Source organism: Siniperca chuatsi, linkage group LG7, assembly GCF_020085105.1.
Source record: "Siniperca chuatsi isolate FFG_IHB_CAS linkage group LG7, ASM2008510v1, whole genome shotgun sequence".
NCBI lineage: Eukaryota > Metazoa > Chordata > Actinopteri > Centrarchiformes > Sinipercidae > Siniperca > Siniperca chuatsi.
In genome coordinates, this window is record NC_058048.1 from 24124879 (window position 1) to 24151828 (window position 26950).

Below are 26950 nucleotides of genomic sequence, written 5' to 3' on the forward strand. Positions count from 1 at the left end.
TTACGTAACAAGAGGTAAGCCCACAGTGTAAACAAGAGATATCAATGAATGTCTGGCCTGACAGTTTTACAAGCCCTCTGCTCATTTGTGGACTGCTGTATGTAGCCAGGAGGAAATAGTGGTGTATTTTTACCACAACAGGGTCTGACACCCCCCCCCATTCATCTTTCTCCAAGGCCAGTAACCTCTTGCCTTTGCATTTACCTGGAGATTTAAAGTCAGTCCCAGGAGGGGCCAGGGCAGCATAACAATAGAGAGGACAAAGCCGCTTCTGCTCCCTCCTGCAGGTCTGAGCACCCTCACGCTGGATCAAAGGGTGGCTGCATTTCATAACAGAAGAATCTTCATCAGTGAAAAACTTCAGCCATCAGATGGCAACACACAGCATAGTTCTCCTCTCAGTCACACAAACACAAACATGAGTCGGATAATGCAGCCTCTTGTGTGGGCAAGATTTCCTGCATCACCACAGAGGACAGAGGCAGCACATGATGTATGTTTTGTGATTTTGACGATATGAAAGATACACAGTGCTTGCTGTTGGATTGATGTGTGAAGATGTCCTGGAGCTGTGTGTACATACACTTGTTTTCGGGAGGAAATCTCCATGATCTGATGTTTGCAGGTATATGCAACCTGGCATGTGTTTTCAGATTACAGATTTGACAGAAAACCAACAATTTAGTTAATCTGTGACAAGGACTGAAAATATGTACATGTTTGAAGTGGGTTTTAGGATTCTTTTATTTAAGTTGAAAGTCATTTTAACAGCTTGTACTTGCATGTTTATTGTCAGGTGTGATGTTTTAAATACTTTTAAATATAATGTGCTTTTCACTGCAGTCTGGTTGACTATTAACTTTTGATTCATTTGACAGTTTTCATTTCACAGTTTGGCATTTTCTGTGAGGTTTTAAACTGCTTTCAAAGTGACCAAAGATAACGTTAGGCTTTGATGACTGTTTCTCCTCAATATCATAAATCTGTCTTAATTGTTAATATTCCACCAAATGTATACAATCATGATCATCATCTTCCATGACACTGTCAACTGTTTCAGCTAAATATTGTATTAAAAATCACAACATCCAATTGCTGCAAATGTAGAAAAATTATCTGTAGAAAAGTTATATGTGCTGAGGTGTGCTGCATTCAGCTGGTGTGTGGATGTGTTAACATGTTAGAAATGTACCTACATTAACTACCAAAAAAATGAAGGCTGTAAACCACAGTAAATGTTAACTTTCCAGTGACTTAATCCCACATAATATCAAGCAATTTGTTTAAAAAAGTGAATACAAACTTTACTGATGTTCCTTAAACATGGTGAATTGTACGGTTATCTCCAAGGTGTCTGTTTCTAAGAGGATAAAAGACTAAAAAAAAGATAAAACTGTGAGACACTTAATGTGTTTCACATCTGTTTTCATTGGCTGTTTTAAGTGCTGTGATTATGCCTAATTTTGGTGATTGTAGTTTTTTAATCTGACTTGCCTTAAATGCCTTAAATGGGCGATTTTCTTGCAGTGTGGCAGTTTTTCTTCATTTTCCTCAGGAGAGCAGCATTTTAGCTCTATATAAATCTTATTTCCTTTCATACTTGACGTCTCACCTTGCGTGATGCACGTGTTTGAAATGCAAGAGTGTGCAGAGCCACAGGATTGATCTCCATGTGGTGCAGTGGCTCCTGCATTCCACTTGGCCAGCCGTGTTGACATAGCAGGTTGAAAGTGAGTTGGGGCCATGGTGATGTTACTCATGTATTGTTTCACCCCAAATTCCAGGGAAGCCTGTGGTGTCTTAGTCATGTTTCCGATTTGATGACATTTCAAAGCCACCAGAGCTATGTGTGTGGGTTCTCATTCAGTCCACCATGATTAGCTACTGACAAAGTACCAAGACACAGTGAAGACCCACAACTTCCTGTTTTTGTTCCTGTATTCTGACCAGTATATCTCATCAGCTTGGAGAGTCGATGGATATAAATGCACAGCTGTGTGAAGTAAGATGGAAAGAAACGAGGGCTGCACAGTGGGATTGTTGTGCAAGGGCCAGTTTTTATTGTGAAGGAATGTGTCTGCTTTCCTGAAAATATTCCTCAGATTTTAGAGGAGTATTCCATACTTCATCACTCTGGAAGAGCTACTGTGTGTCTGCAGCTTTCTGCTCTGTCTGCTGGGCCCATCTGGAGTCCAGATTCTTAGGATTTCTGCATCTGTTGTTGCTACTCATGCATTTACCACACTGTATGTGTCCAATATACCCTTCATTTACATATATTTTGTACACAGACTATCATTTGTGAGTCAATGAGCTATTCATGCCATCATAGAGAAAAAAAAATTAAATTCTTGATTTTATACTCAAATTTCTAACAAATCTAATAAATATATATTTATATTATTCAGGTCTCGTAGGGGACTTTGTTTGCACTTCCATTTCTGCCTTGAAAATCTTTACCATGTAGGTTTTGCTACTGGGTTTACAATTTATGGAATATCAGGAAATTTTGAGATGTACTGAGGTATGTTTCATACATGAAATTTGACTGATTCAATGGAGATTTCAGCAAAAGTCAGAATATGAATGACTCATCTCATAGTAATATGCCCATCGATAGAAAGCACATATTCATTGCATTAGATGATGGGTTTTCCTTTTGCCCCAAGGTGGACTGTAGTGAAAACCAGACAATTCACAGATTGTTCACAGACCATTTTTAAAGTGTGGAAGTGTTCCTGTTTAGCCACGTAAAAGCCCTGGAAACTTCATCGGGGCTTCGGTGGAAACCCCGAGCTGAATTCTACACCGTGACTGAAAGCTTGCTCACTGACTGTGGCTATTTGGGGGGTTTTTCTCATTAAAGAGCTGCTGTGTTTCGGACAAGAAGCTCTGTCCAGTGTGACCCTTCCGTGGCCCTTCTTCGTGACTTATTGACCTTGGTGCAGCCAGTGGGCTCCGATCTCTGCCCTGGAAAGGCCATTAGTGCATTCTGCCATGGTTGAGGATGTTGTGCATCTCTTGTCAAATGGCTCAAGTTATTGCGTGGCAGCTGTGTGCTTATCACGAATCAAATGTCCTCGAGTTACAAAGTGTGCCTTTTATTTGGCTTTCATGGCTGAAAGGTTAATTTGCTGGCATGTATCAATGTTTGTACTGTACATGCACAGTTCCGTCTTACATTGCTTTTTGCTTAGTACTACAGTATATTATGTACACGCTGTGTTGCATATTTTTTTACTGTATTCAACTATATTTTACTGACAATGTTTGCCATATCAACACTAACTGCTTTATATCATGGTTAAGAGAAGTTTGATGACAAAGTTTTAATCTTCTGCAACGTTTAGATGCACTTTATCAACAGAGAAAACCAACTTAGGGAGAAGCAAAACGTTTCTGAGCAGGATAATAGTGTGTAACACTTACACATTTTAAATGCTTAGCATAGAGAGGACAGGAACACTTCAGCTAGTTAAGAGGACAAGCTCTACCCTTCTTCCTCTGTTCTTCCTCTGACTAGAAAATGGATAATTGTTAGAAACAAGCTCTGAAAGGGGGTTTGTCTTGTTGTCTTTTGAGAAGTTGTAACGGTAAAAGGGGCTCTTCAAGGTGAGGAATCTAGTTAGACTCTGCCCTCTCCCACTCAAGACTCCCCTCTCAAAAGCACTGAATTATTCATCAACGGTCTGCTCCAAAATGTGGTACGTTAGATCATCTGTGTGTTAAACAAATATAACTGCTCCTTCATTCAAATGGAGGTTTGATGATAAGTGAAGATGTAGCCTTACGCATTGTTTACTTAGTACACACGAGCCCAGTTATCTTTTATTCATGAACCTCTTTGTTCTAGATGAGGTGATTGTTATGCAGATTTTGTTTGCTACTTTCAGAGGGCAGTAAATAATACTGTCAGCATGCGAAAAGCAATTTTGACAATGTGATTTGCCTGTTGACTACCTCTAGCACTATCATCATCACCCTTCAACTAATTGAATCTATGGCTGGTACTATTGTTTTGTGCTTATATTATATGATGGTTTTGTTGAACAGGTACTAAATACATATTAAAAGAATAAGAAAATAATGTTACATGAGGGTGTAATGGCTACGTTATGGCTCAGTCCCAAATCTATACTACATAATTCTAATCAAGTTTGAGTATGTATTTTGTTTACACTGGAAAAGTGAATAAGTGACAAAATTTAGTATACTCAAAGCAAACAGTATGCATACTAAATACACTCAATTTTTGAGGATGCTGTCGATGGACACTATTCTCCCACAATGCAATGCACAAAGGAAACTGCTCACAGCTGGAAAAATTTAGAATAATTTGTGGGTGGTGGTGAGACAGCAAAGCATAAGTATATCTTTAAAAAGACATTTTGCTCTCTTCTTTTGAAGTTTAATTGGCAGTGACAGTCTAAAGTCTCAGTTTAATTGATGTCTAATGTTACATGTATTGTATAATTTCCTGTTAGTATAAAATGGAAAAGTATGTTGATTTTTGTATACTCATTGTTACAACACTTAATTATGACAATTAGTATGTAATACAAACTGTATAGATTTAGTATGTAGTGTGGATTTGGGACATGCCAATGTTTGCATGTTCTCCTTGTGTAATTGCCAGTTGTCTGTGAATGGTTATGTGAATGTGTTAGTTCTATGATAGACTACCGCGCTGTCCACAGTGTATGTGGGATAGGCTGACGCTGAAGAGGATAAGAATCTTGAAAATAGATGGATGGATGTCTATCATTACAGTTGAGTCCTGATAATTTTCTCTTAAAGTTATTTCTGAAGAAAAGATTTCTAGGAAAATGACACAATACCAATGAAAACAAACTCAAAAAAAGCTTAACATTGTATTTCAGATACATCACCATATATAAATAACTAGATTACACATCAGTGGTTCTTACTGTTTCTGAAGCCAAAATGTACCAGCAGCTGGTTGGAAGCCGTTGATAATTGCCCACCCTGCTGATAAAGAATGAGTAAATGATTCAAGAATCTTATAACGGCTGGGAACAAACTGACTCAATCCAACCAACCTCTGCTAAATATAGGTCACACTCATAAAGCGCTTATGTAGATTCTCACGTTTTGCCTGTAGGTGGCAGGCTGAGCTCATATCCTTCCTGTAAATCTTTCTGCTGTGCATGAATCAGTGTAATTCCTATGCAGTCAGAGTAGCTGACAGCTGCCACATGTGCAGGGCTAATCATTTACTAAGAGATTTCAGAAATGCCTCAGCTGCACACTGTAACAGGAACAGAAGTCACATATTAACAGAGCCACGATGGAAAACTTCTCATGTTCTCAGGTCTTTTACATTCCACAGATTAGAAAATGCTAATTCCCTGAAAAAAGCCTTACTAACCTACATCCAGCAAATAGTACACTAAATATGTTTTTTGACCCAAATAATCACTTCTTTGTCATAAGGAAGCTACAGAAATGTTTTCTTGGATCGATGAAACATGTACAGATATAAAATGTTTAAGTTTACGTTTACATTTTATGGTCTTTTTATTTTACAAAAGGATCCAAACATCCACATCTGCTTATCGAAAGGAAATCCGTTTTGTATAAATATCAAACGACAGTATAGATAACTGTAGGTAACATGCTCCAAATTGATTTTATTGCTTAGATTTCAGGCTTCACTTAAAAGCACATTATATTCTTGAGATAATGATTGTTGCGCCTCACATATATAGTACAGTCTGTATTCAACTTATAGTACATTTTCCCCTTCATGTAAAGAATGCCAGAGTTCAGCACTGGGCTGCCCTCCTGTGGTAGAAATGTACATTACGTAACATTAGCTGGAAAAACTGACGCAAAGGCAGCATGCATCCAGACCACAGACATCAGCTGCTGTCTCTTCACTTTATAGGCCTTTCAGCCACAGAGTGACTGTCTGAACACAGCCTGTCATTGATGGCCACGCATAACACATGGTCCTACATTTTCTATTAATGCTGTGTGTGTGTGTGTGTGTGTGAGAGAGAGAGAGAGAGAGAGAGAGAGAGAGAGAGAGAGAGAGAGAGAGAGAGAGAGAGAGAGAGAGAGAGAGAGAGAGAGAGAGAGAGAGAGAGAGAGAGAGAGAGAGAGAGAGAGAGAGAGAGAGAGAGAGAGAGAGAAACTCTGTGAACGCTCTGATAAAGCAGAACAATCCCAGCATTTTCAGTGGGTAGCATTCTTGATAAGCTACGCCGCACCTCATACACAACAACACATGCTGTCATATCATCATCTCTGCTGCCACTCACAAGTCTGTTGCATGAGTAAGTAAGTGCTGCGAGACTCCTGAGGCAGTCTTGTGGCCGTTTACTTTGATGTTGTTAATTAGGACCAGCGTCCCTAGGGATGGCGCCATTGCTTTTATTGTGGAGGTCCTGAGAGGCCTTTCTCACGGTAGGGGCCCTTGTTCTGACATTGGCCCTCTCTCTACCCTCTGACTCTCAGAGGCCATTCTCAGCGAAGGAGGGAACCCCACGTTGTCCCCTCTGGGATCCAGTCCAAATGAGAGGGAGGTGGACCTAATGGAGTTCTGCAGAATTCAGCTTCAGAGGAGTTTCTTCTTGATGTTTTTCTTTTCCTCTTTTCCCTGTATACTGTACTTTACACATTACACGTACTGGTCACACATGAGACATCATTTGTAAGTTTATAGTGTTTTTGTACTTATTAGCATCTGCTAAACTTAAAAGGTCTTTCATCTTAAGACATTTGATTTGTGTGGGTACCAGGACTTACAGAACATGTGTTGATAACTTTCCAGTCAGTTTTTTTCCATGTTTGAATCGAGATTTTAGGTCAGCTGGCTGAGTGTTTGTCAGTAATTCATAGTCATCCCCCTTCATTTGTGTTATACGGAGCTCTTGGAAAACCAAATTACAGTGTTTATATAGGCTATCAAAGGGAAGGAAGAATTACAGCCACACAACCACATATTATGAATGGGAAAACAGCATGACATGGCAAGGCATGCAGCCTACTGTGCTTTACATAAAACAAGACATGTATGGACTTCAAATCCGGACGCACACAAACACACACATCTAACAACTTGTGTTATATGCTGGTAGGACTAAAGAGAGATACAGTTATACATGACCACATGGGACACTGTAGGAGCCGACTGTTAAAAAGACAACTGAAAAAGCTAAGGTCAGAGTCTTGCTGAGAGAGAGGGAGAAGAAAGAAAAGCAGAGACAAAGAAGGAGGAGAAAGAGGGAAGTGGAGAGCTTGACGGGGATGTTAGTGGACAGAAAACAGAGTTGGGGGAGGCAGGCAGGCCAAGAGTTGAACTTTCCCATTCTGAAGTCTTTTTCCAAGCCTTACATCTGGACCGAGGGCAGCACAGATGCCCACAGGTACAATACCTCTCCTGATCTATTACGTCAGGATATCTTACTGTTTATATGCTTCCTGGGAAGATTTGTCATGCTATTATTAATTTTGAGGAGCTCTCTTTAATAGAAAAATATTTTGGAACGAGGACCAAAAACAACATAGAGATAAGAATGGCTATTTGGCAAAAATCACCCTTTCTGAGAGAAGAAAACTGTTGAATATCATCATAGATAGCTAGCCCCTTGATGTGTGTTATCACTGACAAGGCTGCATAATTCATTATGCACTGTGTTATTTATTTATGGATAGAGCAAATAACTTCAACTGAACAACTAGCACAACGATTACTCTGCAAAGATCAACACTGGGTTGAAGAAATAGTCCAGAGTTTCAGGGAGGTATGCCTGGATGAAATGAAAAAGGAAATCTCCAAAAGCCAAAGTTGATGTTTTTATCACCAAAGAAAGCAAATCTTTCATAAAGGCCTCCAAGATGTCAAAACACTTTAACATGCGTGGGAACATGGCTGCAGTCCAGTGTCTGGAAGTGTTTAGCTTGTGCATCGTGCCTTGGAAGTCACTGCAGTATGTATTTTACAGAAAGATCTACTGATTGATTTCTGTTCTGGTGAGAGTTGCTGGCAGTAAAGCGGAGGTACTTGGGGATCTGGAAATTGCTGAGATGTCTCCTCCTTTCTAGAGGTTTGGGGTCAGAGGTCCCTTTTCTAGTAAAGGACACTTAACTTGAAGTGTCTGCTGGAAGTCATGTGCCAAAGTATCCTGTAGTGTGACCAAAGGGGAAGAAGGAGAACACCTGTCTGTGAAGCCGCAGTACTGCTGTTTGCTAAACGACCCTGGGGAATCAACATGTGGTTGTTAGAACATTTTCTCAAAACTGAGTGAATGTGAGACACTGTAGCGAGTTAGATGAAAACACTACAGAGCTAACGGTTTGAACTTTGAAGCCATGGCTTGTTCAGAGGCCACGCAGCCCACACATCATCGCCCATTATTTGTCTTCTGACTGTGACACCACACCAGATCCAGTGGGTGTCATTTTGTAGTTTGGGCCCAGGATAATTTGTAAGTCCTTCACTGAAAGGCTATTTGTGGTGGGATGAGACAGTGACTCTCTGATAATTTTTCCTATTTCACTCCCAGGCTGTTGTTTGGTGACTTGGAACACATATAATGTCTGCTTTTGGAAACAACTTTTCCATAGTTAAAAAATGTTTACAACATCATGCTGATCCATCTTGATTTTGTGTTCTCAGGCAGGACTGTGTGAAAGAAATGAATCAGCTTTCATTATGAGACTACTGGTAACCAACACTGCACAGGAATAAGGGTATTTGAATGAATGTTTTGGTATTTTAATGTTGTCAATGTCGTAACATGTAAATGCTGCGAAAGCTGTGATTGGTGTTTCCAGACTTGAGAGAAAGAGACAAAAAGAGAGACAGGCAGAGAAAGAGAGAGAGAGAGAGTTGATGGGTTGTTACCCCTGAAGATGAAAGAACCTTCTCTCTGGGTGTCCTTCAGAGGTGAAGGAGAGTGTTACCACAGCTGTGCCGCTCTTGTTTAAATTCAATACAGGACCTCAAGAGAAAAACACAGCTCAGATGACTTTTGACCCAGCAGGCTTTGGCAATGGTCAACAACAGCAGCTCCCTAGCTCACATACTCATGATATTTACTCTCAGAATCAATAAACTCTTGCTGTGAGTGTATGTGTCTGCTGTGTGAAAGGTGGACCTCAGTCTTTCACCAGTGGATTATTCATTATTCATTAAAAAATACTGAGATTTTTTAGCCAGATTGTGTTTATACTTAAAACAGTATATCTGCGATCTGTCTTTTAACAGAGAAGGAATAGAATTGAAGAGCAAATGATGATGATATGTGCCCTATTTAAAATCCTGATCTGTAAAGTATGAAGTGGCTCTTGAATGAATCGTGGATATCTGTGAAACCCTGACCTACGCAGGTTCAGAATGCTGATGCCTCCTTGGCACTGGTTTTTCCTGGGCTGGCACTATGTTTGTCCTCAAGTCCCCATCCTCCAGGAGGCATTGATTTCTGCTTTGTATATCCACTCTTTACTGGAGACCTGTGGTCCACTGTAAGGAGCTCTCCACAAGTCACTGTGGGCCACAGAGCAAAAGCAGGCCCAGGATTTGCTAGCTCATTTGTATTTTAGGAAATTTTACTTTGTTGTCTTAGCAACGCAGCCTAGAGCTGATCATTTTAAACCTGCATCCCATGTCGACTGTGGGATAACAGGTCCCCTCTGTGCCCCACAGGATCAAATGAGGGGGCTGGAAGTCCGTGGGTGATTCAACACTGGCTCTCTGTAATTACTCGGCCTGCGGAGCCAGCCAGCTCATATGCCAATCACTGCATCAAGACTAAAGTCACATTCACAAAGGCACTGTGTTGTTACTCACCTTTGTAGACAGATAATCTCTTAGATTTGGCCATTGTCCTTTGTCTCAACACCTTGGTGGTTAGTAGGTGATGAGAATCCTGTGAACTGAAGGCGTGTTGTCATATAAGCGAGTGACATCTCCTGTTACACTGATGATTGTGGCATATTGTGCCGAGGATATTGGAGTCTGAGGGACATGTAGAGCTCTGTTAATTAAAACCTACTCTTGAAAATAGGCAGGCTTTATTCCCACGACATGCAGTATTAATCCACCTTGTGCATTTCTAGCATTCCCCTTAGAGGACCTGAACTCTTACAAATAGAAAACAGATCTCCTGCGCCTCCTGTATCAACAATCATATTGCTTCTCGGTCATCACCTCCATCTTTTTGCCATTGTTTACTGTTATTTGTGCTTCTTGTTCGCTCTCCTATGCACAATTATAAACAGTGACGGAAACAGAAGGAAATGTTAGGCTATTTTGGGCATGAGACATCAGAAGTTGTGGTTCTTGGGCAGACTGGAAGAGGGGGCAGTGTGTTTTCCCCTGGCTGTCTGTCTGGTCTTACTTTTACAGTAAGGCTGACTGCTCACTGTGAGTGGGTGTCTGTATGCAATTAGCATCATAAAGGAGAACAGAGGCCTCTCCTCCATGCCTCCCAGCGTGACGACACCTCTCTGCCAGCCAGCCGATTAGTGGAATCTTTTTTTCCCCATATTGCTGGCTCACTTTGTCTTTCTCCAGGTGTTTTTGATACAAACTATCTCAGTGCTCAGTTACAGTCTGTGTGGTTTTTGACTGATAAATTCGTCTGGCTTGTCTGGCTGATTCATTCAGTTGTCTCTGCAGCAGTGCGGTGTGGGGGATGAATGGACAGACACAGGGTCTACATAGTTTGTAAAATAAATGTAAGCAGTTTGTTTTAGAGTGTTTTTAAAGCTCTGATATATGCTGTGAGTGTATTTATTGTTAAATGGTTTGTTAAGGTGACTAAAGTGGACTGTCTATGTCATTCTGTCTGTGCTTACAGCTTTGTACCCAGTCGTAGCCCCAGTAGGTCAGAAGAGTTGTGTTTTATAAGAGGAAATGGCAAAAACATTATGAAGCAACAGGCACAGTAAAAGCGGGCTACATATGGAATTCTACTTACGCTGTAGGAAATTATGGATGGCTGTGATTCTTACGTAATCATAGTGCTATGGCAAACTCCAATAATTGAAAGTACTGGTCATTTTATCCACACATTTAAACTAACAAATTTTCCTTGTACATCATAGATTTTTTTTGTGATCTCAGCTTTAATAATATAATGTAAAATCGGGCTGTTAAAATAGATAAAATGTAGGAAAACATGACAGCAGGTTTGGAGATGAAAATGGATCTCTTCTTAAACAGACTAAGGGAAGCCAACTCACCATAATGTATTTACTTGCCAAACTCACTCACTGTATCCTCTTGGATTTGATTTGAGTTTGTCTACTTATATGCTTTTTTTCAATTTTATTTGATTTATTTTGTATTTTAGTATATTTTACCTTCTTTTTTCTTCTAAACAATTTACATTGTAAGCTTGGATAGGTGGTGAAAATTGTTGCCCAGAAATATTTGAGTCTTTTTAGATTTTGTCTTAGATAAGAAATAAATCACTTAAGAATCATTTCATATATATATCAAATTATATCATTATATTATATATACTGTGTATTATTATTAGGGGGCTGAAACCCTATAATGTTTGTGCTTTTATTATTATTTGTTGTCTGCCGCTTCCGCTGAAATTCCAGTGAGCTGTAATGAGGTAGAAACATGAAACTAATAACTGGAAATGATGTGCATGTGCTTCCACAGAAATATGAGCCCAATCGGCCACATGGTGGCACTGTAATTAAGGCCCAAAAATGCAATATTGAACAGGCCACGCCCCTCACACCGTAAGTACGAATGACTTGAAATTTCTCTCACAAGTCCAGCTCAATGTGCTCTAAAAAAAGACTCTTGGACCACTAAAGTCCACTTAACTAGATTTTTGACATCTCCTCCTAAACCGTAGTTCCGATTGCTACCAGATTTTTGGTGGATCATCATTGGACAACGCTTATCAAAAGTTGAATACATCTTATTGATATCTTATTTAGTTTTCAAGATATTGAGCAATGAACTTCAAAAGGGGTGTGGCTCAGCACATAAATAGACCAAAGTCAACAACCGTTGAGCCAATTATCACAAAACTTACAGGATATGTCCACAAAAGTACCTGAAACATACCCTGAAAGTTTCCTTCAAACTAACCACTAGGGGGCGCTACAAATGCTAAAAACTGGGCGTGGCATAACACGAATCAGACTATGAATCATAAATTTATTGTTTTCTTCATTCTATTTGTGAAAATGCAATAAAGGGAGATTTCACTTTTTTTTTCATGTTTAGGCCACATTTGACCAGATCCAGATCAAAAGCCTTAAACTTCTAATGGTCTGTGTTGGCTTGAACCCCGGAATTGCTGCTTGTGGCTATATTATATATTGACAATTACTCATTATTTCTTTTCAGCTACGTTTCTTCCATTATATTTAAGGACATCTTTTCATATACTTTTGTGTCAAGTAACAGAGCAGCACTGTCGCTGTCTCAGATGATACAGATTACACAGTTCCTCTCATTCATTGATTTTGACTCAGACAAAGAGGCTGAGACGGAGGTGAAAAAGACGAATATATCACTCTGATGATGTTAGCGTGGAGTCTTGTGAGCCGAGTGCCTCAGCATGATTCACTGCTGCTGACTGCTGGCAGTTTATGTCATGGTTTTCCCCCTGTGCCGCTGCCTATGTTTTTCCATTTTGTTGACCTGCTGGAACAACATCTGGACTCTGCAAAACCACACTTTCGTTTTGTTTGTTTAAATGAAACATTTCCCACAGCGTTAACACATCTTGGATGAAATTTTGAAAGACTGTAAAAGCTGACATCATGTAATCTCGCCAAAATGACTGAAAACAAAGCAATATATCAGGTGTAAATGGTGGTAAATTCTTCACGTTTAAAAACAGGGTCTTGAACTATAGGAAGAGTCCCAGAATTCAGCGGCAATGCTAACTGTTCGGCTGCAGCTTAGATCTTTGCCAAAAATGTGCTGAGTGGTGTATAAAAGAGTTGTCGTGGGCAGAGCTGGGTAGGAGGGTCGGGCACAAGAAGCTGAGTGGAGAGGGAGAGGGGGGTGAACGTTAGGGAGCCTGCCACAGAAAGGGGTGGGTTGAAGGAGAGATTTAGTGTTGGGACAGGCACATGGTGGTTGGGGGTAGATGGAAAGAGAAAGGGGACAGAGGGAGCTGTGGATCTGAGTTCAAACTGCAAGCTGTGTTCAGAAGGAGAGCAGGAATGTGGCTCAGCGTGGGAATAAAGATGCTCTGACATGTTGAGAGACACTCTTAAGTCTTGACGGATATATGAACCACTCTGGCTGTATGATGAAAATTTCCCGTAAGTACACAGTCATTTGTTAGCAGAAATAAACTATGGTGTTGATTGAAGGATTTAGGCGAGTAGATGCATTAAGGCTTGTGCTTCAGTGATGATGATGCCGTGTTTTTATTCACAGTAAGCCTGAATGAAAGAATCTGGTATTTTTTGTTTTCCAAAAGAGTATGAAAGGAAGAGGATTACTGTTAGTCACGAAGCTTTGCTGTCAGACAGATGCAGCTCAGGACAAAACAAAGCACATCATAAAATCCTCGAATGTTTTCACCCATGTAGTAAATATTTTGTGAAAGAGTGGAATGTGAACAAGCCTTTAAAACTGTCATAATTTTGGCAGTGCTTGTGTCTGCTCAGCCCAAGCACCATCCAAGTGTGCCATATCTTTTCCTGCAGCTCTTTGTAAAATGTCATATCTCAGCAATGAATTACATAACCAATGTTCTTGATAGTGAACGTTGTATAAAGTGAATTGTAAAGGAAGGAGTCGCCGATGCCGCAGATAGTTTAGTTGTACACAGCTTATGACATTCTGGGCCATTGTGTCACAGCCAAACTGGGTTTCATCTCTTTGTGAAACTGTAATTTTATACTGTACACAGTATACAGTTTTAAAGATGTGGGTTATGGAGAGCAAACACAAGTTCTCATTCATTGGCATGATGCCCACCCAGCCTTTTATCTAAAAGGGATTTCCTTAGAGAGAGGATGAGAGGACAGAATGTCTCTGTATCGTGTTACAGAATGCCAAACAGAGAGAAATTCCCAGCTCATGTTACTTGCTCCCAGTGGTCCAACCTGCGGCTGTGAGACACAAGACGACCTGGCAGCGCTCTCACTATGTGCTGCAGTTGAATAATACAGGCCTGATATTATCCACCTGGGAGGGAAGCCTAGCTGAACAGAAAACCTGTAGCTCCTGGTGATACAGGTGGGAACAGAGCAGACAGGCTCCTGACAGTGTACACATGTTGACCTAACTGCTGGTTAAGGGGGTAAACAGTAGACTTTTTTGTCATCCAAGGACACAGGGAACTGTTAATATTTATTCAGTTGTTGGTCAGTCTGAAGACCAAAGTCACTTTTCATTGATTTTTCAGTGACACAGATGTGAAGCAGCGCAGGTGAGTCCTGGATCAACAGTTTAGAAAACGGGTGATAGCAGTATCTTCATTGTAAGGTTACAGTCGCTGTAATTACACAGTATTGTGTGATGAATGACCGCGGTTCATGTTTCAGCTGTAGTGTGACAGGCACAGACAGGGAGTGGAGCTGAGACCATAGATGTGTGATGGGAGAGCTGTTTGTTACCTGTGGGTGCAGGTTATGTGTAACTTTTCTTGGACGTTATGTTTATGCTCTTTACATTGTGGAAAGCTGGCTAAACCACAGGTGAGAAAAAGAGATGGTGGGAAATGTATTAGCTGTGTGGCTTTTAAAGAAGCACTGGAACTGAAGAGAATATTTTCATGTCAGATTTAAAGTCTGTGCTTTATATTTTTTATGTGAAAGGATTTATTATTTATGCCATTGTGATGTCAGTAATGTAGCTGTAGAGGGAGCGACTTTGGATCGTAAGTGATGGAAATAATTGCTTGTGTATTTTGCTGCAGAATACCCTGCTCACGTGTTTTCAGATTTTTAAATTAGATTCTTCTATATAGAGTTGCAACTAACTTATTTTCAAAAGTGGCAATTAATCTATCAATTATTTTCTCAATTAATCGATTCATTGTGTAGTCAATGAAACATGAGAAAATAGTAAAAAAAAATAAAAAAAAATAAAATATATATATATATATATATATACACCACGGTTTCTCAAAAATATTCAATTTATTGTGGACCAGCAAATATTCACATTTGTAACCGGAACAGAGTGAATTATCTAAACAATATCAATTATGAAAATTGTTCCTGATTAGTTTTCTGTCGATCCACTAATTGATTAATTGACAAATCCTTTTAGCTCTACTTTTGATACAATAAAGTGAAGGAAAAGGGTCACATATATTTAAAGAGTAAATTTGACATTACCAGAGTGAGAATTGTAATGTTTAAGGGCCTCCTTCTTATTCTGTTGCTTTTATTTAGTTATTTATGAAACATAAAATCAGACTGTGTACTGTAGCACTGGTGTGTCAGAGAGTATGTCTCACTGAGGCGGTAAATGGCACCCAACTCTATTAGCATTAATGGAAAGGTGCCAACGGTCTATTTCCTCTCCTTGTCATCAGCGGCTCTGAAGCCTGCAGACGGCTAGCTCTGTAGGTCAGCCAGACCAGCTTGTGATTCTGACTGCTGGGGTCATTTGTTTATCAGAAAGTCGATGTGATAGCTTGCTCGGACTCTATTAAGGAGTCACAGAGAACTCTGGTAAAGATACTTTTTCACTTTTGTATCATTCTTTTAATTTTGTTGTCCTAAAATGTGTTATTTCTCTTTAAACATGTGGTTTATACAAGATAATGTCTCTGGCTCTATGCAGTGTGTGGTGCTGTCTTTTCATCTATTTTACCTTTTTTTTGTTTTGTCTTCAGTTTGTAATATCATATATGTTGTCTTAAAAGTAAAAAGACAATAGATACTTAAATAAGGTCCCATGTTGTTTATTGTGAGTGAGATGGGCTACCTCCACCCAGACAGACTGACAGGCAGGGTCATCATCACTTCCATGCTATCTCAGAATAATCAGTTCAGTTTGAGAATCACCTTGGTCTGTCCATCCCCAAGTCTGTTGTGTTTGTGGATACCAGGTGCAGAGGGATTTTTGCTGCTTTAGTTGATGCTCCAGTGGTTATGTCAAAAATGAAAATGACTTAATGTGGTTGAGTTTCACTTTTTATCCCTGTTTTAATACACATACTTTCTTGTGTTTCAGAAATTGAAGCGAAAGAGGCGTGTGACTGGCTGCGAGCAGCAGGATTTCCCCAGTATGCTCAGCTCTTTGAAGGTAATAAAAACACTCAGTAAACTCCCACACACATTCATCACAAAGGAGGGAAATGTTGTTGGGTTAAAAGATAGAGATTAATGAAGTAGCCCACCAATAAAAGGGCTCTGTAATAAACCAAAAATGGCGTTTTAATTTTAGCTTTTTAGCTTTTTTACACTGTTATAGCTCTAATGTTGGCTTATAAAGATGATGAGTGAATAATGGTACACAGTGTCATCTGGTCTGTCACCCTAGTCCCCAACGCTGTACACAAAACCATGTATTCATGGGCTGCATAGTGAGCCTCATTTACACAACTGTCCTCAAGAAGCCTTGGAGCTAGTGCTCCATTCAGATCCCCAGACATCACAAAACAAGCAGAACATCAGCTGCTTTTAAAGTCTAATCTTTTCCAAGCTACGGTTACTACATAAACATGTCTTCTGTGCTTAAAGACTGAAGTCATGGGAAGAAATGGGTTTTATCAGAGCTTAAAGTAGCTCTACTCCCTCAGATCTTTGTGTCGAGGCCAGCCTTTTGAAGTGCTTTGGTGCAATATATTTGTTTGCTGACAGTTTGTAGATAGTTATAACGGAGCTCAAGCAGTGTGCACTGATAATGGCTGTTGGAGTGCAAAGCAGATAACATAAGTTTCACTCCTGATGCGGGGGGTCATGTATTAGAAATGGCATCAATGATGAAATCTATTATTAGGATATAATCACATTTCAAAGCCTACAGTATATCTGAATGTCTGCCCCCTTAAAGAACAGGCTGGGCCTTGTTGAGATCTTAGCATTCACTTCTGCTTTTCATAAAAAGTTAACGACTTCACATAAATGCGGTGGAATGTTAGATTCAGAGGATCTGGATTCAGTCTCTTAAGTTATATAAGAGGAGGCCCATACCCAGAGCAAGACGTAATGCCTGCACAAGCCTGAGCGCTGTTATTTGGGCAAATTCTGTCTCTTCTCATTAGCATCACATACAAAACAAGTTTGATGGTCTCCCAGCCTTCAATACACTTCTGGAAAGAATGTGGTTTCCAGATCTTTCTTTCCATTTATCCTATCCATGAACACTGTCTACAGAAGAACTACTGAAATATCAAATCTAATTTCAACACAGCCACTAATTTGTATGCTTTTTTTCTTCAGATTCCCAGTTCCCCATTGACATTACTCCTGTGAAAAGAGATCATGACTTTCTGGACAAAGATCTCGTGGAACCCCTGTGCAGGTAACCAGACGTTTGATTGACACTGAAAAGACGGTGGCTCATCCATGAGTCAACTATGTCAATGCCACAAATAATTTTCTTGCCCCAAGCAAGTGGAACTTTGTGAGAATCCCCATAGGAACTTTATAGTAAAAACACATAAGCATAACTTTATGTATTTTTTTTTCTTATCCTGCGTATTAAGAATCTCATGAAGAAAAGAAGATTTTATTTAATTTATTAAATCAGTACATCAGTCCATACAGACCTTCATCAGAGCTTCATCAGACCTTCATCTGTCCAAAACTGAAATGTAAGACTGACATAATTATTTAATAAATGCTTTAATTGCAAGAGCATTGAGGGGAATCCTCTTCTCTTCAATATTTTGAGCTTCTCTCTGAAAAACTGTATGAGAAATATTGGATGTGTGTGTTTTCCCCAATTTGTAGAGAGTACACAGTTTTAAGAATATAAAAGTGCACTAAGTCAGCAACTGGTTGCTCCACATCAATCACTTGTAGGGCAAGATGGCTCGTGTACTTTTTCAAGCCGAGATGAAAACAGCACTTCAGTTTCCACAGTAACCATGGTTACGATCCCGAGAGGGAAGCAGGAGGAGCATGAGGGTTGCCTCGCACAGCTCAATATACTGTGACTCTAAACAACCCTAAAGCAACTCATCTAAATTCCAAACTAGCCACGGGATAAATAGAAGACAATTGGAAACAGTTCCACCTCCAACGTGATTTTGCCCATGACTTCCCAGCATCTCTATGGTAACATAAGGGTGGCTTTGTTGTCAGTTACGCCATTACAGTCTAGTGTGCAAAAATAAATACCACCCTACATACTGTGGGTGTCTTTGATAGAAATGAAACTGATAGATATTTCGTGTATGTGAGTGCTCTCCCTAATCCCTGGCTAAGCAGCCTCCTATTTTAGTAACCACACTCAAAAGCTCTTTAGGCCTGTGGAATAAAGGGCCCCCAGCTTGAAAATCGTCTCTTCAGTTGAGTCCCACTATCTACATTAACAATCATGAGAATGTTTTGTTTGGCTAACCCCTATCATCTACAACACTGAGGGATAGTTACAGCCTCCATCTGAGGCCATTTACTGTCACAGAACAATACAGTTAATCTGTAAAAAAAAAGACTGTTAGCAATATGTGAAGCTGTTAAAGCTTGTGATTATCATACCACAGATGAGTTTCTTTTTGTCTAAAGCCAAGGCAAAGTGAGCTGGAGTGTATTTTGTCATGCCGTCATCTTTTCCCCCGTGCTATTGTTGGTTCATGTACAGTTTTTAGTGCTGTTACTTTATATATCCCAGTTTGGACACCCACAAAACCTCTGAGCACTAAGCACATGCTTGCGCAGGCTTGAGACTGTATGGTGGATTACAAATATTGAAAAAGTTTCATTGGTTCTCTGAGAGATTTTTGGAAAACTGAGTTCAGGACATTTGCATTAGTATTTCAAAGACAAAGCTTTCGTGTTGTTGTTGAGCCAAGCAAAGTGCTATTACAAACAGCATGTTTGTATAAGTCAGGTGCATCTGTAGATTAAGATCTACATATGTATAATGAATAAACCAGGCTGTAATTAGAACAGAAATGTTGCCTTAAATTCACCTTCAAACTACTGCACAACACCTTTCAAACCACAATCACTTAGATCCAATGCTGAGAGAAAGAGAACAGAGCAACCGACAATTACCGGTGTTCATTAGGTTTGGAATATTGTCATGGACAAACTGAATTTCCCTCTGGGTCTGGTTGTACATCCAGACCAGCAGATCCAGTTAACACTTAAATAGCAAACAGAATGGGATTTATTTCTGAAGTGCTCATTAGGAAACTATTCTGGTGTTTTCTCTTGTTAGTTCAGAACAGTTTTTATCTTTGGGCCATTTTTCTTTCAGGCGACTCAACACCTTGAATAAGTGTGCCTCTATGAAACTTGACGTGAACCTTCCGAAGAAGAAAGTAAGTGTTGACTCTAGATTACGAGCTTTATCATCAAAATTATGCTTCTGCAGTCTTTGACTTTTAAGGTAGATTATTGTTAAGAAGTACAACACAAGTGCGACACCATTCGCATTTTGGAAAAACACATTCCCCACACTTTAAAATATAAATATTTTTAAAACACATTGATGATTCAATTGTTTGTTTTTTTTCAGTCAAGAGTTTAGGCTTAAGTGAGTGTCATGCTATTTTGAAATATAACACTATATGTACCTCTTAAGGTTTGTTGTGGTCTTTACCCCTCATAAAGCTTCATACCTTGACTCGAATATCACAGTTGTCATTTGAAATTTGTAAGAAATAGAGGACAAACATCAGTGTCCCCGTAAAAAATGGCATTTTCTTACAAAGATTGCCTTAAGCTATGCATATACTTCCTGTACCAACACAAATATAATCTGGCTTCATCCCTTTAACCTAGATTCTATGATATTTGAGATTGTACCATTGTTGTATTCCTGGCTATTGAGTAGAATTGCTTTTTATCTGTCCCCACTTTGGAATGTAGCCTGCTGGTTTATATTAATGATTTTTTCCTGCCTTGGTCTATTTATGGAAAAGCCTTCAAGTCAAAGGAATCATTTTTTCTGGTGTTATAAAACCGTTGGCTGATTGTATAATATTATTACGTCAGAGCAGACACATCCTCATTTCCTGCATTTCCTATTCCTAACTGCTCTTTGTGATATAGATGATATGTGTGATGCTATATATGCCTTACCTTGCAAGCCAACTGATACATATTTTTTCCACTCTTACATAAAGAGGAAACATTAATTATCTTTTGTGGAGTAAGCAAAGTTTGAAAAATATGTAAATGCTGTATAGGTTATTTTATGTCAATGTCAGTTATTGTATTTCCATAGTGTGCATGGTAATAAGTACTGCATGTGTATGCGTGATCTTTTAATTTGATTGTTTTTTATTATTATTAATTGGGTAGTGGCTTTTTTGAGAGCCCTAAATAGAAACATTCATTGTTACCAAATAAAATCTTGTAGGCCAGAGTAATTGATGTAATCTGTCTTTCCCCAGAGTGAAGACTCTGATGAAGAAGACCTGTTTGCTATCAGTGACAAATGGACCTTTGAGTGGAGGAGCCGGCGTTGGTCCAGGTTACAGGACATTGACTGTCTGCTTGGAAACCACGGAGAGAGTCAGCTCTCCAGGGACGGTGTGCCTCTGAGAACCACCATCAGCAGCGAGAGTGTTCTGACGGATCTCAGCGAGCCAGAGGTCTCTTCTTTACACAGTGAGAGCAGCGGGGGCAGCGGTCATAGGGGCCTCAGCACAGAGGACTCTGACTCCTCCAACCGCACCTGCTCGGATTCTGCAGCAATGCCAGACTCTACTTCTCTCACAATGCCTCACATCCCCAAAGAAATTGCTCACTACGGCTCACTACCTGATACGCACAGCAAGGCTAGCCGCATCCGTGCCAAAGACTTCCTGAAGCGCATGGAGACACTGCGCTCCCGAGGAACTCGGGGAAGGGGTCGTAAGACATTGCCCATCAGCTCTCCAGTGCTGCAGCAGGAGGCCCAGGCGCTGAAGACCCTGCAGTGCATTGAGATCATAAATGGAGATGGTGGGGCTCCAGAAATACCGTCCAACAAAGTTCTGCCATCCCAGTCCAGTAGTGAGGGTAGCAGCCATTCTAGTGGCAGCGCTGTCAGCACACCCAGCCTGAAAGAGCGTAAGGCTCACCGGGCTGACTACAAGCGCAGTGGCATGTATTTGGAGGACATAGACATCTTCTCAGGCACCCAAGTGAATAAAGTTGCAGAACAAAACCGCAGGAATGAATTCTGCTCCTATGAAGATCTGGTGGTCCACATTCCCAAAGACCACAAGCCAGGAACCTTTCCCAAAGCACTGTCCATAGAGAGCCTGTCCCCAACCAATGGGGCATCTATCAACTGGCACACAGGCAGCAGGCACTCCCCACTAATTTCATGCAGGAAGGAATTCAGGCCTGTCACCCAGTGCTGCTCCAGAGGCAGCCGCATCAGTGTGTACGACAATGTTCCTGGCTCGCATCTGTACGCCAGCACTGGAGACCTGATAGACCTGGAGAAAGAGGACCTATTCCCTCATCTGGATGATATCTTGCTGCATGTCAATGGTCTACAGCAGATAGTGGACCACTGGTCTAAGAATGTGTTGCCTGTCGGAGAAGGGCTGGCACAGGTTGACAACGAGAGGGAAGATACAGTAGGCCTCCAGTCCTCTAGTCAAATCACATTGGATTTTGAGGGAAATTCTCTCACAGAAAGCCAGACCATACCTAGTTACGGGGACAAAGACAGAGTGTCACTTGCTGAGACAGAATCTACAAGGCTCAGGGAAAGGAGGGACTCAGGAGTAGGTGCTTCACTCACAAGACCTAATCGGTGAGAGTCATGGAACTGTATTGAAAGTACTGAAATTAATTTAAGTCTTCTATGAACAAAAAGAAAATGCTATTCTTTTTCTTTGCTGTTTCTTTTATGGCATTAGGTTACGATGGCCCAGCTTTCAGATATCTAATCGCCTAAGTCACTCAGTGGCATCCCTGCAGATTACCAACCAGTCAGCAGGCCAGCTGAGTTTGTTGCAGAAGTTTTCTCTGCTGCGCCTTACTGCAATCATGGAGAAGTACTCGATGTCTAACAAGCATGGCTGGACTTGGTAAGTCTCATTTTAAGATCCACTTTTGGTGAGATTCATAATTAATTACATATTTTCTTTATTAGTGAAAGCACATTTTATAAAATTTCTTTGAACTGATAACCTGTATTTGCTCCAATTATTATATTAGTACTGTTAATTTGTGTATTTGTCCAATATGGTATGATAGGCCTTTATGAATTACTGTAAGCAGATTCCCTTTGGCTTACAAGCTGTAAATACTATTTCATGTTAAGCAAATGTGTATATACTGTATATTTTGTTTTGTATTGCTACAGCATAGTCTCTTGTTTAGCCAGTAGAGCAAGGTTTCAAAGATGTTGTGTTGATGTCTCTCCCAGGTCCGTGCCCAAGTTTATGAAGAGAATGAAGGTACCAGATTATAAGGATAAGAATGTGTTCGGGGTGCCTCTCATAGTGCATGTGCAGCGTTCTGGACAACCGTTGCCCCTTGGCCTGCAGCAGGCCCTGCGGTACCTGAGGAGCCAGTGTCTCGACCAGGTCAGCCACAGTACACATACTCTCAGGTTGCATGTAACTTGCATTTTCACATGTGATGTAACAAATTGTTGGGTTTATGTAATGTGTATAATGTGGTGTAAGGTTTCAATGCACGATGACAGGTTGTAGGCAGATACAATAGTAGTATAATAATACAGTGAGCGGAACTGCTGTACAATGTAGTTACATTTTGCTGTCAGCTGTCAAGTTAACATCAACACTTCTGTTTTGCTTCCAGGTGGGTCTCTTTCGTAAGTCAGGGGTGAAGTCTCGAATTCAAGCTCTTAGGCAGATAAATGAGAGTTCTCCAGACAATGTGAACTATGAGGATCAGTCTGCCTATGATGTGGCTGATATGGTGAAGCAGTTCTTCAGGGATCTACCTGAGCCTCTACTCACCAGCAAGCTGGGCGAGACCTTCCTTCATATCTACCAATGTAAGGACATAAATCTCTCTTTGCTTGTCTTTTGTCCCATGTCAGGTTTTAATTATATCGTCTCACTTTGTTTTATTTTAATTTGGAGAACACTGTGAAATTGCACCTGAATCTAACACAGAGTACATGTGGCTGTGTGAGGATGAAGTTACAAATCTAGTAAATGACCTTTGACAGTTCACGGTTGCTTTTCTCTCTTCTGTCACTATGTCTGTAAAGAAGAAATAATAGAAATCTATTCTCTCAAATGTGCAGATGTGCCGAAGGACCAAAGGTTGCAAGCTGTCCAGGCAGCCATTATGTTGATGTCAGATGAAAACCGAGAAGTGCTGCAGACACTGCTCTGTTTCCTCAGTGATGTCACTTCCTCTGTGGAGGAGAACCAGATGACACCCATGAACATTGCTGTGTGCCTGGCTCCCTCCCTCTTTCATCTCAACATACTCAAGAAAGACAATCTCTCACCAAGGTAACATTTTTTCTTGTGTCTTCATAGTGTTACAGTACCTAAAAAACTAATGAAAAAGACATGCGAGCTTTCTATTAACTCCTGTGTGATTATCTTCGCCTATGACTCCATAAAGATAGACATAAAATGGGTTACAGAGTTTGCTCAGTCCTCGGGGGTGCAGTAGATTACTCTCTTTCTGGGCCAGTTTTAAAAGGACATGGCACTCTTTTTAAAGCTCAGTGTTTTATGAGATCATGCTGTGTAAAAACAAAGCAAAGCTCTCTAATTTACCATGTTGAAATTGTTGCTAAAAGGATCAAAGGGGTTTCCTGCAGAGTGGAGGAAGGGTTTATATGCTGTGTTTCGTGGGGACGTTGACCTGGGGACTGTGGCTGGCCTAATAAGTTTTCTCTCCCCATAATACCCAGGGCCATGCAGAAAAAGTACGCCACTGGCAGACCAGACCAGAAGGATCTGAATGAAAACTTAGCAGCTACACAGGGCCTCGCTCATATGATCATAGAGTGCAACCGTCTCTTTGAGGTACAAGAACCTGTAGTTGATATGATGCAAGAATTTCAAACCTGGATGCAATATCCACAGGCCTCCCTCTGTGTATATTTGCTTATCTCATGCTTTTATTCACCCATTAGATCCCTCATGAGATGGTTACTCAGTCGCGTAATTCATACGTGGAGGCTGACTTGCATGCGCCAACAATTGAGGAGCTGTGCAAGCAGCTGGAAGATGATGATGGAACGTACCAAACTCTTATGGAGGGGAGACTTCAGAACCTGCTCAAAGAGGCCCGGGAAAAGTCCAAATACTGGGTGTCTTGCAGCAGCTCTGATAACACAGAGCTCTACTATAAGAAGGTCGGTGTTATTCTTTGCATTGTGGAGTTAAATCATTATTGTTTCATATATACTGTAATAGTACATCAAAATAATCCCAGTGGTACTTATCAACTCCAAATCATGAAGGTAACAACAGAAAATCAGTAATGCAAAAAATAACATGCAATGCTTGATACCACTTTCAGATCCACAAGTTAAATTGATGGGTTTTTTTCTGTGTGTCCCATCCAGGTGGGAGATGGAAACCCTTTGAGACGCTGGCGAGTGTCTGTGGAGGTGGAAGCGCCACCATCTGTAGTGTTGAACCGTGTGCTGCGTGAGCGCCACCTCTGGGATGTGGACCTGCTGCAGTGGAAAGTGTGTGAGACATTGGACAAGCAGACAGAGGTGTTTCAGTATGTTCTCAATCGCATGCCCCCTCATCCTAGCAGGGACTTTGTAGTTCTCAGGTGAGTGGTGATAAAAAATAAAACACTAAACAACATATCATCCTATGTTTGGAAGTTGTCATAATGTATTTTCTTTTAGGGTAAATACTCAATCTCTTTCTGTTTATTCAAGGTCATGGAGGACAGACTTGCCCAAAGGCGCCTGCTCCCTGGTTTCTTTGTCTATAGAGCATGAGGATTGTCCTCCTGTTGGAGGGGTGCGAGCTATAGTACTGGAGTCCAACTATCTGCTAGAGCCCTGCGGCTCAGGAAAGTCCAGACTAACTCACATCTGCAGAGTGGACTTGAAGTAAGTCCCACAAGCATCTTGTTAAAAGATTTTCTCACTAAGTCTTTTAGCAAATGCTAAAGTTTTTTTTTACACACATAAAATACATTAATACATTTTTATGTATGAATTTAGTTACATTTTTAAGATATTTGCTTGAAGCTTCTTGTACATGCATGTATACTATAGTATACTGAATATACTGTTTTGATTTCAGGGGAAGGACTCCAGATTGGTACAACAAAGCCTTTGGTCACCTTTGTGCTGCAGAAGTTGCCCGGATCCGCAACTCCTTTCAGCCACTAATCACAGACGGCCCAGAGACCAAAATCTAAAACTCTTTGCCAGTTGTGTCTGCTCAGCCTTGAGATCAAGATTGAGCCTTTTGAGATTGAGTCATTGCTAACAGGCAGACACAAAGCATAGACAGGACCCCAGAACTAAAGCACAGTTTATCCCCTTTTTTCCAGAGTAGAAATGCTCTGAAAATAATTCTGAGCTCCTCTGTACTTGCACAATGACACAAGAGGACATCTTATAGGTGCTGAGCATAATTACTCAATGGGAAATTAATAATCCTCCCAATGTCCTTAGTATTTTATTTACCTTGATGTTGCTAAACCTATATATTATGATAATTATTATCTTTAATAATATTGTATTACTGTTGCTTTAATCTACAATGTCTAAGACATTCAAGCTCTTAAACGCTTCTGGGAAGCATGTATATGTTATTCATTTCAGATTTAAAGCTATAATTATTATGATGTAGACTCAAGTGTTTGTATACTGTATATGTGTGTATGGATATACTGTACATGCAAACAAGATGTATATATTGTATATATGTGAAAGGATAAATAGTACATATGTTAATATCCTATATATGGATTCTTTCACTGTGTCAACCTTCCTGTAATACACATGGTACAAGATTGTAAGCTGGTTTTACTTTGCTTCAGTATTGCCATTTTGGAATGGGTGTAATTTTATTAAACTTTGACCTCCTATGGTTGTGAAAAGAATGACTTAAGGTTTGACTTTATCATACCTGCTTAAGGGTACTGGATTGTGCAGCCAAGTACAAGAGACATCATTTTTTAATAAAACTATCAAAATGCTAAAACATTTGTATGTACTGATTCTTCGTCTTGCTGCCACATCAAAAGGACAAAACAAGAAATTTTAAGAAATGATTCAGTAATGGACATCTACTGACCTGTAAAGGCGTCTAAATATCTGTTATGGACGATTAGTACGAAACAGTGTCAGCAACGCCTCTGCAAAAATGTTTACATTCCACAATCATGTACACAACAGAATTGTACTGACACTAAACACAATTCACCCTGATCTGGGATGAGAGGGACCTCTACTGGCCATTCAAATGAAACACATGATTACAGGCAGTTCACATAAGAGGATAGACTTACATGGACACCTTATTTAAGGTCAACTCAGTTTTAATGCCAACATAACAATGATTTGAAATTAAAAGCAAATGAATTCATTTTGTCCAAATCATATGAAAAGGGGAACACTGAACACATACAACCTGGTTGATAGTCATTTTTGCCCACTAGATGGCCCTTTCTGATCAGCAGAATATTCATCTGCACTGTGGCCACATTTTATTTTACCCTGAGACAATATTATTGAAATGAAGTCCCGCTTTTTTCACAGTTATTTTCAACAGGTAGTAAGGATGAGAAGATATATATCCACTGCTAAGTTATCTAATGGGGGAAGTGTTCATGTCAATGGTAATGGAGCAGCTACAGTAATTGTTTCAGTCTTAAGGAATACCACACTAACTCTATACCCATTTTGTAAAGTATTAAAATACATTTTGGTTGATGG

General features: G+C 40.2%; 1 protein-coding gene across 7 annotated transcripts in view; it reads left to right on the forward strand.

Moving 5' to 3' along the window:
* Positions 1-26216, forward strand: part of stard13b (StAR-related lipid transfer (START) domain containing 13b) — a 73375-nt gene extending 47159 nt beyond the window's left edge. For 5 of the 7 annotated variants that reach the window (XM_044202096.1, XM_044202095.1, XM_044202097.1 and 2 more), the window contains 13 exons: positions 16154-16225; positions 17365-17446; positions 19352-19415; positions 20493-21850; positions 21957-22127; positions 22469-22628; positions 22867-23065; positions 23321-23534; positions 23945-24059; positions 24170-24391; positions 24605-24822; positions 24935-25111; positions 25308-26216. In XM_044202096.1, the coding sequence (XP_044058031.1) occupies positions 16154-16225; positions 17365-17446; positions 19352-19415; positions 20493-21850; positions 21957-22127; positions 22469-22628; positions 22867-23065; positions 23321-23534; positions 23945-24059; positions 24170-24391; positions 24605-24822; positions 24935-25111; positions 25308-25425 (3170 nt within the window). In that variant the 3' untranslated portion in view covers positions 25426-26216. Of the gene's footprint in view, positions 1-12839; positions 13279-14430; positions 14665-16153; positions 16226-17364; positions 17447-19351; positions 19416-20492; positions 21851-21956; positions 22128-22468; positions 22629-22866; positions 23066-23320; positions 23535-23944; positions 24060-24169; positions 24392-24604; positions 24823-24934; positions 25112-25307 lie in introns of those variants that run through there. The other 2 variants (XM_044202100.1, XM_044202101.1) reach the window with 2 other exon arrangements.
* The last annotated feature ends 734 nt before the right edge of the window (positions 26217-26950 follow it).